The 14,166-nt window shown below is 49.2% G+C and overlaps 3 protein-coding genes across 3 annotated transcripts; 2 read left to right on the forward strand and 1 right to left on the reverse strand.

Moving 5' to 3' along the window:
* Positions 1-324: 324 nt before the first annotated feature.
* FOBCDRAFT_267105 (histone chaperone ASF1) lies at positions 325-1,331 on the forward strand (the record flags this gene model as incomplete). Its single annotated transcript, XM_031181536.2, has 4 exons — positions 325-433; positions 490-529; positions 587-895; positions 947-1,331. 4 exons carry the CDS (start codon positions 325-327, stop codon positions 1,329-1,331), a joined length of 843 nt encoding a protein of 280 aa, XP_031042304.1.
* Positions 1,332-2,477: 1,146 nt separating this feature from the next.
* FOBCDRAFT_255419 (cora-like Mg2+ transporter protein-domain-containing protein) lies at positions 2,478-5,414 on the forward strand. Its single transcript, XM_031181537.3, has 4 exons — positions 2,478-3,575; positions 3,626-4,310; positions 4,361-4,816; positions 4,866-5,414. Exons 1-4 carry the CDS (start codon positions 2,740-2,742, stop codon positions 5,208-5,210), a joined length of 2,322 nt encoding a protein of 773 aa, XP_031042305.2. The 5' UTR covers positions 2,478-2,739; the 3' UTR covers positions 5,211-5,414.
* A 1,019-nt stretch (positions 5,415-6,433) lies between these two features.
* Positions 6,434-7,342, reverse strand: FOBCDRAFT_194814 (CCAAT-binding transcription factor (CBF-B/NF-YA) subunit B-domain-containing protein; the record flags this gene model as incomplete). The annotated part of the gene is made up of 1 exon (XM_054702762.2): positions 6,434-7,342. One exon carries the CDS (start codon positions 7,340-7,342, stop codon positions 6,434-6,436), a length of 909 nt encoding a protein of 302 aa, XP_054558737.2.
* Between the last annotated feature and the right edge of the window lie 6,824 nt (positions 7,343-14,166).

A 14,166-nucleotide genomic window follows, 5' to 3' on the forward strand; every position in this document is an offset into this window, starting at 1 on the left:
CCGTCGCAACCAGAAATCGATCCGCTCTTGTTTTCTTTTACCCATGCTTGCATCCTGCTATTAAGACTAGTACGGCGCTTTTCATCAAACAGCTACTACTACCACTACATCCACCCACTTTCTATTCCTCTCTTCTTCTCTCTTCTCTTGCGTCTTGCATCTCACATCGCGCTTCTCCCCACATCAACCTTCACGCATCCTAAAGAACCAGACACTTGTGCTCTCGTTCTTTTTCACCCTTCTCTTTTAAAACCTCAATTTTTGCCACTGCAGTGTGCTCCTGATTACGACCTACCCAGTTCATACACTCCCATCTTCATCAAAATGTCTGTCGTTTCGCTTTTGGGCGTTAATGTCCTGAACAACCCAGCCAAGTTCACCGACAAGTACGAGTTTGAGATTACTTTCGAATGCCTTGAGCCGCTAGAGAAGGGTTCGTGCAACTTTGGTCTCTTGCAGGAAAAAAACCACAGCGCTAACATAGGACAGATCTCGAGTGGAAGCTCACTTACGTTGGATCCGCTACCAGGTATGGGACAGCTTGATTGAGGCCCCTCCTTACACCGCTTCTTCTAACACTTCTCAGTGACCAGTACGACCAAGAACTCGACTCCCTTCTCGTCGGTCCCATCCCCGTTGGCGTCAACAAATTCATTTTCGAGGCCGATGCTCCCAAAACCGCGCGAATTCCCGATGCAGAGATTCTCGGTGTTACCGTCATTCTCCTGACCTGCGCCTACGATGGACGTGAGTTCATTCGCGTGGGTTACTACGTCAACAACGAATATGATTCGGAGGAGCTCAACGCTGAGCCCCCAGCTAAGCCCATTATTGAGCGTGTGAAGCGCAATGTCTTGGCTGAGAAGCCCCGAGTGACTCGATTTGCCATCAAGTGGTAAGTCAAAAAACAGCAAACGATAATGTATCTAAGCTAACACGACTCTAGGGACTCCGAGGCATCTGCTCCCGCTGAGTACCCTCCTGAGCAACCCGAGGCTGATCTTGTAGCCGACGGCGACGAATACGGTGCTGAAGAGGCTGAGGAGGAGGAAGCCGCTGAAGCTGACGAGGCTGAGGCTAGCTCCAAGGCCAAGGCCAGCAACGGAGAGGATTCAGAGATGGCTGGTGTGGAGAACGAAGGAGAGAATGCTCAAGATGAGGAGGAGCTGTCCGATGACGGCAGTGTCGACATCGAGGGCGAGAGTGAGGAGGAGCTTGAGGAGGAGGAGGAAGGAGAGGGCGAGGCTGAGGCCGATGGTGATGCCATGGAGGTCGACAGTGCCGAGAAGCCCGCCACATCAGCTGCCAAGCCCGTGAGTGTCGCTTCCTAAGCACTCCAATTGAGGATATTTGCGTGTGATTTGGCTGCGATGCGAACGAAGCATTGGACAGTGCTACTAAGAGGTTTTAATACGCCAGCTGGGACTTGTTTGTTTTATAGAGTTATGAAGACATGAAAGGGAATGATATCAGGCGGACGGGTTGGGTATAGAGCTAAGGTAGTCGAGAAGACACATTAGGCTATCGCTTGGACATGTAGGAGTATGAACTAAACCCTATTGTTGCAAGACATGCAGCTGTCAGTTGTATCTCAGCCAGTATAGTGAGGCTCAAATAAGCAGTGCAGTAGTAGGAAGCAGTGCATGTCGACTGGTCAAAGGCACATGACAAACGTAATTGCATTTGCTCAACACCATGTTGATCAGCGATAATCTAAGGTTCTGACGATGAATTTCGGCACGTGGATGCTGTGAAACTCTAACCCCCGCGATATAGTACACCCTCTCAGCCATCCGCCTTCAGGGTCGCCCGGTTTGTGAGAGAAGATGGCTGCATGACGTACAATGTTGGAGACAGAGGGTGAACCACAGGTAATTTTGTAGAGTAAGCAGATGCCTTATATCCAATTCCGCAGCGCCGCCATCATGGTGTTCCGTTGACAACCGCTAGAGGCCGCGTTCAAGCGAACATCAAGTCGAGTTGGTGACCGACCAAACGCCTTTTTTTTAGTACAGCCTCGTTATCAGAGTCCTACGGGACTGATTCTCCATTCCCCAGCTGGTCTCTCACTCCATTTCAAATCAAGATTTGGGTTTCAGTAAGGACTTGGGTCAGTGAGGGTTGCCAGCTCTTGACAGTCCTATCATGAAGCAATAGTGTACACATACGCACATTGACGAGATGAGAAGTTGTCCATCGACGTACAATGGTAGGTGCTGCAATGGATGCTCATGAGAATCATAGTATTGAGCTTCAGATCAAAGGCACACTGAGAAGAATATCGCCTATAACCAAGTTGTGTTCTAGCTACTAGGTTACCCTTGAGACAAGGTTGAAAGCTGCACCTTGTCTCAGATGCCAGTGACTTGGAATGCGTGACATGTGGACGAACACCTGTTGGCCCTCGGAGTCATAGTTAGTGCCCGCGTCACTTGGCGCGCTAGGAGCTTGGCGTAGCTTATCTTGCTTCACTCAGGGATCTTCGTTTGCCCTACCTCTTCCTCTCACAACCATCCATCCTTTTGCTTGTTCAACCTTAACCATGGATGTTGACCGAGCAGGACTCAGCCGCAACATTCATCGGGGTCCGCCGATGACTTGAAATCAGGCTCGAGTTTGAAAGAATAGAAATACCCCTCGACCTTCCACCTCCATCTCCTTTCTTGACAGAGACTTTTATAGTATTAGAATACCATGTGAATATTTCCATTGTCAAGCCAAGTGACGTGAAACTCACCAATGACCACAAACACTTCCTCTCAGGCTCTAGATGATCTCGTCAGAGCAACCGACCTCTTTCGCGAACAATATCTACGCGCTTTAACAAACCTTCAAGACGACCTCGTCGCTCGTAGACGAGACACGGCAGAGAGTCATGCTCGTAGCAGCATATCTATGCCTGAGCCCTACGGTGCATTCACGCCACCCTTGAGAGCTTCCACTGGCCCAACATTTGCAACAGAGGGCTCTTTGTCTCCTATCTTCCGGCGAGGGCGGGCCGCAACTCTTGAGAGCACAAGAGAAAGGCCATCTCTGTCTGCTGAGCCTCAACACTTTACGGGTTCACCAAGTGGCAGTCATCGCGTTGTCTTTACGCAGGACGAAGATGTTTCCTTCATTCCTCTCCCTCTCCTGGATAACACTACAGCCACTACCACAACGCGAGAGGTTGAGGACTATCACCATAACATTGTCAGGGATCATCTCGGCCAGGCAGACTGGGTCGATGGTCAACTCCTCCAGCATCTGAAAACCGAAGATTTCACTCCTGAGATGGCATCCCTCCTAGACGATATCATGAAACGACGTTCCGAGATTGATATAGATGTACCCTTTCGTGAATTTGCGGCGTATGAGAGAGAACAGTATAGTCAGTCCACATTTGAAGTGTACGAGGTTGGCCATAGCTGTAAACTCACCAAACTCAGCGCTGACGGAGATGGAGATGGGCAGTCAGATGTCAAGTACACGGGTGAAGGCCCCTACGAGATTCCGGCTGATAATGTCGATGCTCCTACGGTTTGGGAAACAATCAGGGTTGTCAACCAAAGCGGCACGTCTACAGGCCGAATTACGTACGTCTTCCATTATATAACACCTATCGGGCTGGACTAACATTCTGTAGCATCGTTCAAGAGCCTACGCCTCTTATCCTCGCAGCACTTCACTGGACCATGTCTTCACATTTTGATATGAATGAGCTGCTCACTCATCTCCTCTCTGACGAGCCTAACCGTGGCCGTACTCATGCCTTCATGACTAGAGCCTACGAGAGGTCTCCCTCCCAAGCAACTTCTCACTCACCCATCGTTGCCCCATCATCGCCAGTCCCGCTCACAGCCAGACCGTCGCTGTCATCAACCCCTCCTACACCTAACGTTCGTCAGAAGTCTTTCTTCTTTGTATTCAAGTACTACACAGTTGTTAGTCACCCTCTCGAGCCAGCTCCTTGGCAGCGTTTCGATAAAAGACCTTCAGAAAGTCGTCTCGGAGATCATATTGATATCGCTGAGTGCGGCTCTGTATTGGCTCTGTCACTCGGCGGAGACTCCCATAAAGCTCCCCCTATGCGTTCGAGAAGAGAGCGTGCTCGAGAAGGGATTCTATTCAATACATTTGGTCCATGGCAGTTACTTGCTATCCAGAGCTTTCCTGATAATTCTCATACTGTCCGTGGCCCGGAGTTTCAAGAGAAGAAATATGTCAATGGACCATATGCATTTCTGGACCTACTCATCTCCGAGTATCGTGATGCAACAAAGCGAAATCTGATCCTCCATGAGCGAGTTACCAAGCTCATCACTCCCCCGGTACGTTCACTAAACCCCCCATATCTCAACGCCATGCTAATCATGTCCAGACCGAATTCATGTTTGACCCTAAACTCAGAGACAAGCTGTTATTTGAAGATAAGCACTTCACCTACATCCGAAGGTACTTCTGGGCGTACAACACCCTCGCCGTTGTGAACACGGGTATCAAGTCAATGATCGCGGCATATATCGACACATTTACCGACAGCTTCTGGGCCGGCACCCACCCGATTCTATGGCCACATCACGCAGCTGGCTCGCCTGATGGGGTTGCCTATCGTAAGCACATGGCTAAACTGCGCTGTGAGCTTGACAAAGTTGTCCAAGAGCTTACAGAGGTTCTCAAACGCAACGAACGAACCCGTAAGGAGATCGAGAACTTGCGAGATCAGCTCTTCAGTGGAAGCTCCATCAAGGAAAGCCGGAGAGCTATTGAACAGGGCGACAACATCAAAGTCCTCACAATGATCAGCATGATCTTCTTACCACTTACTTTTGTCACGGTACGTTAGCAAAGTTTTCTATTTACAAGTCTTCACTAACAACAACCAGTCTGTCTTCGGTATGACGGTCTTCACAGTCCCGGCAACTGACTGGCGTTTCCCTCTGACGATGATCCTCGTCTGTGTCCCCTTCATGCTTCTCGTGACCTTCCTCCAAACACGCTCGTTTGGTGTCCTGCTGCGCAAACTTGGTGCCATTGGCAGCGCACCTGTTCGTCTCATGGCCCAAGCTCGCAGCCGGCCTCGAGAGATCACAGACGTCCCTGATAATATCTCAATCGCAGCGGCCAGGGTAAGACGAGGTGGTGGTACATTGCTTGGGAGGATAACAGCAAGACTTTGGAGTAAGAGGGCGGCACAGAAGGTCGAGAGTGATGATTTGGGGGGTGTTTAGTTAGTATCATGGTCCTCATTGCGATGTACTCGGTTTCGCGTTTGTATAATGATCACGGCTTCAAGGCGTTCTCGCTTTCTCTCAGGACAACGATGTTCAAGTATCATTGTGCCTTGATACGATTACGATTTATGGTTACGAATTATGAGATACGATGGGCAAGAGATTTGGGCATCTACTATCATGTATCTATACTGAGGGTACCAGATTAACCCCGTTCCATTTTCGATACTGAGTTTCGAGTGTATGCCTCTCTGCTAAACAAGCCCAATTGTTTAAGTCTCATGCTCTGAGAACTGATACGCATTCATGCCAGCTTCTCCAGTGACGTAGACAGCATTGTGAAACTATGAATGATGGTCAAAAATATTGGCAGAGAACATTATCATGACAGCAACTTTGGCATATGAGTCATCAAATTTAAAACAAACATTTACAAGCTTTAATCCTTAAACACAGTTCTCCTATACTTCAGATCCAACGCCGGACCATCATCGATGACTCTAAACCTATACACCCCTTTGAGGACCTCATTCAATGGTGAGGAGTTGACTAAGCCACTTGATAAGTGAGTAAGTAACACAGTATCTTGTCCATCTCAGTTCCCTTTACGTTCTCTTTCTTTTTTCTTTTTCGAATCCGATTTTCCCATTCGTCGTCTATTCTCACTTGCATGAGATGATCAGTTCTGAACCGTGAGCGCAGTGGCAGTATGGCTTATCGTTCGGTAGCCAGACCGACGTATGCCAAGGACCAGTTCAATGTTGGCGTATGCAACAGGACGCTAGGAAGTGAGACAGCAGACGCAGGAGAAAAGTTCGAACAATATAATGAAACGGGGTATCCATCGTAACGAATCGTCCATCCATTCTGTCCATTCGTTATCCCCAAGGTCACACCCGTCCAAAATCGGGATGATGTGCTGTTGCCAGTGAAGTGCTGTATTAAAATGAAACCCGTCAAGAAAAGACGCCGTGCCGGATTGTGATTGAGCGGTATAAGCCGCCGTAACACGTAAACGAAGGTGCCAAGATCATCAACCCGCCAATAACTGTAGACACCTCATCCGATCAAAAAGAAATGCTCGCTCTGTTTAGAGCCATTCAGGCCCTTGCAGGCAGCATGGCGATGAAAAGAAGAAACAATCGTGCTTTCGTGACGTCGTAAACCGCTGGTAGGCTGAAAAAGTAGAAAGAAGGTGATACAGATATTTATTTGCAATATCAACCCTCATCTTCATCTTCATCCCCTGGGCTGGCTGTGTCTGTCTTAGCTTTCTTGTTTGAGGTGGCCGAGCCGGCTTCAGACTTGCGCTTTGTTCCCGTAGTGCCAGAGCTTTCCCCAGCAGAATTATCTTTGCCATCGACACTCTTTTCACCTTCGCGGTCCATTGCTGCCACCTCCTCGGCAGTGAGGAAACGTCCACCAGGACCGCGAGGTCTGCGCATAGCATGATTATGGCGTGACTCGTGAAGATATGGTTTGCGTCCTTTTGACGTCAGTCGAAGCTGTTCCTCAAGTTTCTGTCGAGCAACACGACGCTTGAGTATGCGATGAAATTGCTTAGCGTTCACGTAAAGCGGCGACTCCTCCGCACCACTCGCGGCCGGCATTTCTGGGGATTGCGGGTGTTGCATCTGGGGAGCGGGCATCTGAGATGGGGCAACGCCTGGTCGAGCACCGGCATGGCTCATCATGGGCGCCGTCGGAACGCCGGGGCTCGTAACCTGGCTCATTCGACGGCCGGGCATTTGGGACATGCTGTTCATTCGAGGGGATTGCCGTCCGTCCTTTTTGGCATTGGCACCCATGCGAGGCGAACTTTGCGGAATATTGGGATCTGAAGACATATAACCGTAGTTGGTGCCAGAAGCAGCGGCGGTTGCTGCCATCGCAGCCGCCTGTATACCGGGCATCGCATAGTGCATGCCCTGTTGTGCCACTCCGTATTGTGGTCCGTACATGTTGTGTCCTTGTGGTTGAGTTTGCTGCTGTTGAGAAGCGATGACAGGTGAGGATTGTACCGTGTGCTGGGGAATGGTATTCGTTGGTGAAGCGATGTTGTTAGCAGTAGTAGAGTTCGCGTAACCGGGATGTGTATTTTGGCCTTGTTGGTATTGACTGTAGTCCATTCTCCACTAAGAATCCAGTCTGATCACTAAGTGTCGAGGAAATACGTCCTCGTCGCGTTACTATTCGTTGACCGCGTGTAAGATCAATAAAGAATTGTTCAGTACTTGACGCGTTATCGAGTGGCGTTGCAACAAGAGCTTTGCAAGGGAACAGAGAGCGAATAGACGCGATCGTAAGAACTAATCGTCGACTATACAATGATGGAAACCGATGTTCGTTTGGGAGCAGTCGGGCTCGAGTGCTGGAAACCCTCTCTAATACGAAGAGACTCTGGAATGAGGCGCACTAAGGCAATTGGGTACGCGTGGGTGAGCTGGCAAGCCGAAACGAGCTGGTGATGCTGTGGCTCAATGTTGCCTAGAGTGGCTGATGAAACTATTTACACAGCCACACGAATGAATATCGTCGAATCCAAAAGCGGAAGTAAAGTAATAAACAAGCAGCGGTGGCAGAGACGGTGCTGTCTGGTCAGTTGCTCGTTGTAAGAAATCTGTCCAACCATAGGCGTTAGCTGAGGTGTATATATGCTGAACTAGGATAAAGGAGACGGTAGAAAAACGGGGGCGGGAAGGGTAAAGGGTGCTGATGGGCTTTGTAAAGCCACTCTTGATGCGTTGGCAGCTCAGCGTCTCATGCATGACGGAATATGCAATGGACGGGCCCACATCTCCCAATCGGCCAACCCACTAGCTTTTGGCCCAGAGCAGTAAGTACTGTATGATTGATGCTCGAGGCCTCAAAGCAGGAGACTTCCTTCGTTGGGCAGACTTGAATCCTGGGGGTAGAGTATGCGGCTCTTTGTTCTGGCGTTTTGCGTGGCCACTGATGTCACTGGCAGTCTTGAGGGCAAGATACTTCAACAAGACTGACGCCCGTTCGTCGTGCCGCATGACAACATGAAAAGGACTTCCAGGCTGCCTTGTCAAGAAACGCCATTTGAACTTCCAAAGGCATAGGCTTCAATCTTGTTGGCCATGATCTAGTCACTCCCGAAATTCTGGTAGCTGCGGCCCTGCGCCTCGCAACAGGGTCCTGAAGCGGGGTATTGGCCGGTCATAGGAATGATATACTCGACTGGGTGGGCGTGCATATCAAGGCTTGTGAAGTCAAGGGTATTGATACAGGCAGGGGCATCCATATTTTTCAACTTCATCATTTGTGTGACCAAGTAGACACTGGACTACTTCGATTTATAGATGGGACAGTGATTATGCGGTGGAGTGAATGGGAGAGTTTCGCCAAAGTGGCACATCTCGCTTTGGTATAAGCGAAGCTGGTAGCGCAGCAAAAAAGCCCATCATAATGGTGGGCTGTTGTTGGCACTGGTGAACCAAGCTCCAGAGTGTAACGACAGAAATTGTGATCAGGGCATTATAAAATAGAAGAAACACGTGATACATACGTTAAGGGTTGTCCCGATCAGATAAGGTGCCGGTGCGGTGACAAGCTATTAATGTTGTCAGTCTAAGTTGCGGTGCAAGTTTGCCAACTTCGTCTCTAGCTTTGGTGTTAGTGGTCACCAAAGGATAGAGAAATCCTCGTTGCACCACAAGCCATAGGTGACAGCATGAAATACGTGTTGAAGCCAACACTTGATGGGGGAAGCGCGTTTTGGAAGTGAAATGATGACAACAAGGCCGCGTTGACACGATCTGATGATGACCGTGACACGACGCGCTCACGTTTCTTGATGATGGGGTCAAGCAGAGGACGAATGCATTGATAAAATAAACGAGAACGATGCCCAAGGTTTGGAAAATGTCTGGACAATTGTGATAGAAACTGAGGTTCTACGTACCTTTTGTTATGGATATGATGCACACGCGAGCGTGTGTGCACGGTTTGATGGAATACTGAGCGCGCTCAAGGCTTACTCGTACAACCTCGTTTCCGAAGCCAGATGACAAGAGTCAAATCCGGGGTAAAATCAAGATCCGCAGACAAGAATTGTCAGGTGACAGGTAATGCGACCAATGGAAATGGTCACTATGATGCTGTTGACGATGATAGGCTTCGAAGTCGTGAAGATGAAAAGGCGAAGCGAAGTGCGAAAGGGTGCTGATTTGCTGATGGACCGAGGTGGGTTAAATTGAATTGGAGTGGGTGGGTTGTCTCGGGCGAGTGAAGGCTCGTCTTGTCGCGCGGCAAGTATGGTCTTGCGCTTGGAAGTGAATTGACAGACGAAACAGGGATTAAAGGGGAGACAAGGCAGTGCAAAGACAAGACTATCCGAGTTCGGCAGGAAAATTCTTGTCAGAGGATCAGGGTTGTTGACTGTCTCCGATGCAAGTCGGACGCGTCTTGGACAATAATGCCTGGAGGATTCGTGTGTATGGGGGTCTTCAGGTGAGATCACAGCGCTAGCTTCGTCGAGGATCGCCCAAGGGGAGTGCGTTTCTGAGAACGAGGCTGGGATGAGGAAATCAAAGGGGGCAATGATTTCGGGAGAATCAATGTCTTGATACCTGGATAAAGAGGTAAAAGTTGGTAAAGTCGTAGGTGGTTATCGCACAATGATGAGGCTTTTGAGGAAGAGTATTGAGCCCTGGTCCTGACCTTGGCCCTGAGCTGAAAAACTGCTTGGGGGCTGGAAAGTGACAAGCTGGGCTTTTTTATTGCCGAATGAGCAATAGAATCAGCTGTCCGTAGTGATAACACTGAAGTGCAGTCCTGGATGACAGAACAGTTCAGTTATTAGTCGGTCTTAGCTGATAGGGCTGAAGCCGGTAGCAATAGTCTGCCGTGCTATGTGTTGCCCTTTGGGGTGATATGGCGGGCGCTGAGCGAATAGCAGAACTTGACTGGGCTTGCGAGCACAGAGCGTTTACTGGGCTGTCTGTGGTTCGCGGGCGGGAGCGATTGCTGGTCTTGCGCGCGTGTATGATCCAATCAAGGGAATAAGTGCTTGTGAATTGTGAATGGCCAGAGAATAAAGGTAGCGACACAGGTCAATCAAATCAAATGTTTCGAGAGGCCTTGGACGATTCTGATTGCTCGTTGAGTGGACGAGAACAGGAGGATTGATTGGCCGTGAAGAAGGAGAGGACGAGGGAAAATGCGAAGAGATGATTTGAGGGGCGGGATCCAGTCTGTTTTTACAACTTCCTTTGACTGGATGAATCAGCTCCGAATGTGGGTCTCCAGCCGCGTCAGGTTTTGATTGGGAGAGAGACTGTGACGCAAGGAGCGTGCACCTTCCTCTCTTTTTTAACCCTGGTGAGGTGTCTGTGTTTGTGCGGGGTCCACTTAGGTTGGGGGTGTCCATTGTGGTGGCTGGGTTGTTAGGGTGTGAATCCAAACACAAGCCTTAACTTTCGAGATATTTACGATGTACCTACATTCGTCTCGTCTCGTCTCGTCTCGTTCAGTGCATTAGGAAATATTTACAAATAGGGAAAGTTAAGGAAGAACTAATTTTACTGAAACTTTCATGGGACTCGTCGAAATCAGTCGATATGATGACAGCTGTCATAGCATCACAGTCACGGCCTCTATTAAGCTCTTTGGTCTTCGGCATTGACCACCTCTATTCCGGTGTTCCGAGTTGTCAAACCCCAAAAAATCGAACTTCTTATCTGATGCTTCAATAAACCCCGCTGTGAGGTCGATTAAGCATTGACACAGGTAAACTTGCTTTGTTGGAGGAATGAGGAGATGGTGGGATAGAAGATGATTACAAGTATATTACTGTGCTTCCAGGTGCTGGGCTTCAAGCTTGTCTTGCTTCTTACGTCTGTTTTCCCACTCTAGTACATCATTTCTATCATTCTTTTCTAGACCGCTTCTCTCTAGATCTTGTATCCCAGTACTTGGTTACCTCTTCTCTCTCGCAACTTCGGCCCTCAGGGAGCTAACAAGATGTCGCGAGCTGTCACAGAGTGACGACAGAAATCGCGGTCGAAACACAAACCGTGTTTCTCACCCCTCTCTTTCTTGTCGGCCGATCATTGTCCGGGTTGGATGGTGTGTGGATGAGCTGGCAATCCGGCTTGGACTAAAATTAGCCCCGAGTTATTCACATCCCGACGCCCGGCATAACGGGGCACAAGGCGCTGCTCAAAGCTGCAAACTTCTTGATGAGCTTCTGTCAAATTCACAAAGAGGTAGCCTGCTTTGACTCACGAAGAGCGGTCACCAAGGTAAGGTAAGGCATTTTTCTGGTTAGTCAGTTGGTGCCCAGGCTCGTCTAATCGATACGCTATCGATATACCACCGTAACAAGGCTGTTTATTGATGTCAGTGGGCAGGCCTCAAACATCTCCAGCTTCATCAGGTCTTCGGTACCTGGTTCTGGTTCTGGTTCTTTCCAAAGCTCAGGCATTCAAGCAATAGCATCTCAGCGTCACAGTAGGTATCTGGAACCCAACATATGGACACGTGACGAAATAATTTGCCTCTTCTTGGTCACATGCAATGCAGTGAAACGAAGCTGGCTGAGGGGATCATGGCAACCTTGAATTGATGTCAACGATTGGCAAATGTCGGTGTGATATTATTGGCACTCGCTCACAGCCTGAATTCAGCGATCCGGTCCTCTTCTTCACTGGTCGTGTGGGATTAGAGACATTCCCAGCCTCATTGTAACAGTTATCAACTTGACTTTGTTCTCATCCATCGGTGGTGTTTCTTTGCCTGCTTGTAGTTGTTGGGAGCTCTGGAGTGTAGCTCCACAGGACAAAGATCCACGTGCAGGATCCCTTGGATGTGCTACGGTACCCGTCCGTCTCTTGTACGAGTGCAGACCTGAATCTAAAAGGACGCAATCACAATACGAGGTCCTATTTGTTCAAACCTGAGAACAGAGCGATAATACCTCTGTACATTGATCCTATCTTCCCCCGTCACTGTCGTCGAGCCCTGTAGCTGCTCACCTCATCAAACACAGTCTTGAATGTCTCAAACTGGCTGCAGCAGTTCGTTCGTTCGTACGTAAGAGCTACGGAGTCGGTGAGTGGCCGTGGATCCCCTTGGCTTGTGGATCGCGGTAATGGTAGCACGGTCGTTGCACCTCAATGGGGGGGAATATGCGGGACGTCCTGCCGTAGGCTCCGCATGTGGACGAGGAGAGGAACTCTTTGTGCTCCTGTTGCACGCGGACGCGGCGCGTACCTTCAATTGACATCCACCTTACTCAAGGGCAGGCAAGAAAACTTTGAGACCTCTATCACCAGTAACAAAAAGACTTGGGTAACTTTATTATACACTCAGTAGGCCTTGAGACTAATCATTTTCGGCACCTTGATTTATAGTCAGAGGTATTCTTGCTTCCTGAGGCTGTTGTGTCTCTTTTTGCTTCGATGGCCGATGTAATATCATCGTATCCTGAGACGACGACGCAAAGTTGCAACGGTATTTTGCCGAACAGGAAGTCAAATTTCGTGTCAGAGTCTCAGATATGGGGGCACAGCATTGGTGCGTTGTCGGCTGTGCTTGATCTCACGCACCGCATCGCATCGCATTAATGAAATGCACTCACTCACTACTACAGTGCACTGTCATATTGCTTCCCAGCTATAGCCTATATATCCATACCTACATACACTATGTACTTGTCTCGAGATCGCACGTCGTCTTCTAAAGTGGTGGGGGCGTAACCGCGTGGTGGTGGTGTGTATCCCCCCCATGTCTTGGCCTTTGCTGTTGCGGATGCATGTGCGTGGTTGGCCAGTTGTCACAGCTTGGTCTGCGGCTAGGTACCTTGAGTTGGTGTGGTTGGGTAGAGATCCATCATCTTTTCCCTTCTCTTCTTCGTCTGCAGAGCGATGCAAGGTTACAAAACTGAGGCTTCAGTATCAATTGGTTACCATGGATCGATAATCTTCCGATTGGATTTGACATCAGATTTGGGTTTTCAGATACAAACGATACCTAGCGAGCCATGACGCATGTTGGTCTTCTGCTACATGTGATTTTGGGAGTGATGGAACATCAGCGCCATGGTTTAATACCTCCCAATCATCCCATATCACAACATCAATGCATGTAGCCGCCTCATGATCTCGGACTGCATGCATGTATAACAGCCCAATATCGACAGCCATGTTTTACGCAAATACATACCCATTGAGAAGTGACTGTCTTGGGCAACAGCGCATCTATCTAGTAACAGAGCCTGATGGACTGACTGCATGCTTGGATTCGGTCTGTCCGCCTTGTATCTCGGCGTCAGTGTGGAATAGCTGTGACGGCTTAACGGCTGTGGCTATCAGCCCACTTGCTGCAAGGTCTACCTGATTACACCATCCAGTGAACACCTCGATCGAGTGATGATATCCCGTAGCTCAAAGAGCCCTGTCTTGAATAAAGGGTAAGCTATTTGTTTCCCCACGTCACGGGCGCCGCCCGCCCATGTCACATTTCCAATATCCGATTATCACCTCAGCCGTAATTATCTTGACATGATTCATGCCTCCAGGCTCCAGCGTTATCACTTATGACTGCAACTATTCTAGGTTTATCATCTCGAAACTTGGCCCGGACACACGCGGCCGTCACATATCCGGGCATCTTTGATTCATTGTCGAGTTTTGATTCGTAGTTAATTATTTCTGGCATTTCCTCCAATACCCTTGTTGCGCGCTTAATTCACCACTCAACAAGGCTGCTCACGATATCGCGTTCCAGACGCGTCCCGGGCCCTCCTCGTTAGCCTTTCTTTCGCCCTTGTCTAGTTTCAATTCATTTGGGTGATAAGCCCAAGCCCTTGCGACGGATTCTCATTCGTCGCCGCCGTTACGTTCATCCAAGTCTTCAAAGAGCTCTTCATTCCAAGCTTGGACACGGCGGAACGGCGATCATCATCTCGGTCCACGGCGGTTGAGTC

This window comes from Fusarium oxysporum, chromosome I, assembly GCF_013085055.1.
Source record: "Fusarium oxysporum Fo47 chromosome I, complete sequence".
Classification (NCBI taxonomy): Eukaryota; Fungi; Ascomycota; class Sordariomycetes; order Hypocreales; family Nectriaceae; genus Fusarium; species Fusarium oxysporum.

Excerpts from the sequence above, each read along its gene's own strand:
- FOBCDRAFT_255419 (XM_031181537.3), top strand. The coding sequence starts at position 2,740 with ATGACCACAAACACTTCCTCTCAGGCTCTAGATGATCTCGTCAGAGCA. Across the intron at positions 4,311-4,360 it reads CCAAGCTCATCACTCCCCCG|ACCGAATTCATGTTTGACCC; the intron begins GTACGTTCACTA and ends AATCATGTCCAG. Across the intron at positions 4,817-4,865 it reads TACCACTTACTTTTGTCACG|TCTGTCTTCGGTATGACGGT; the intron begins GTACGTTAGCAA and ends AACAACAACCAG.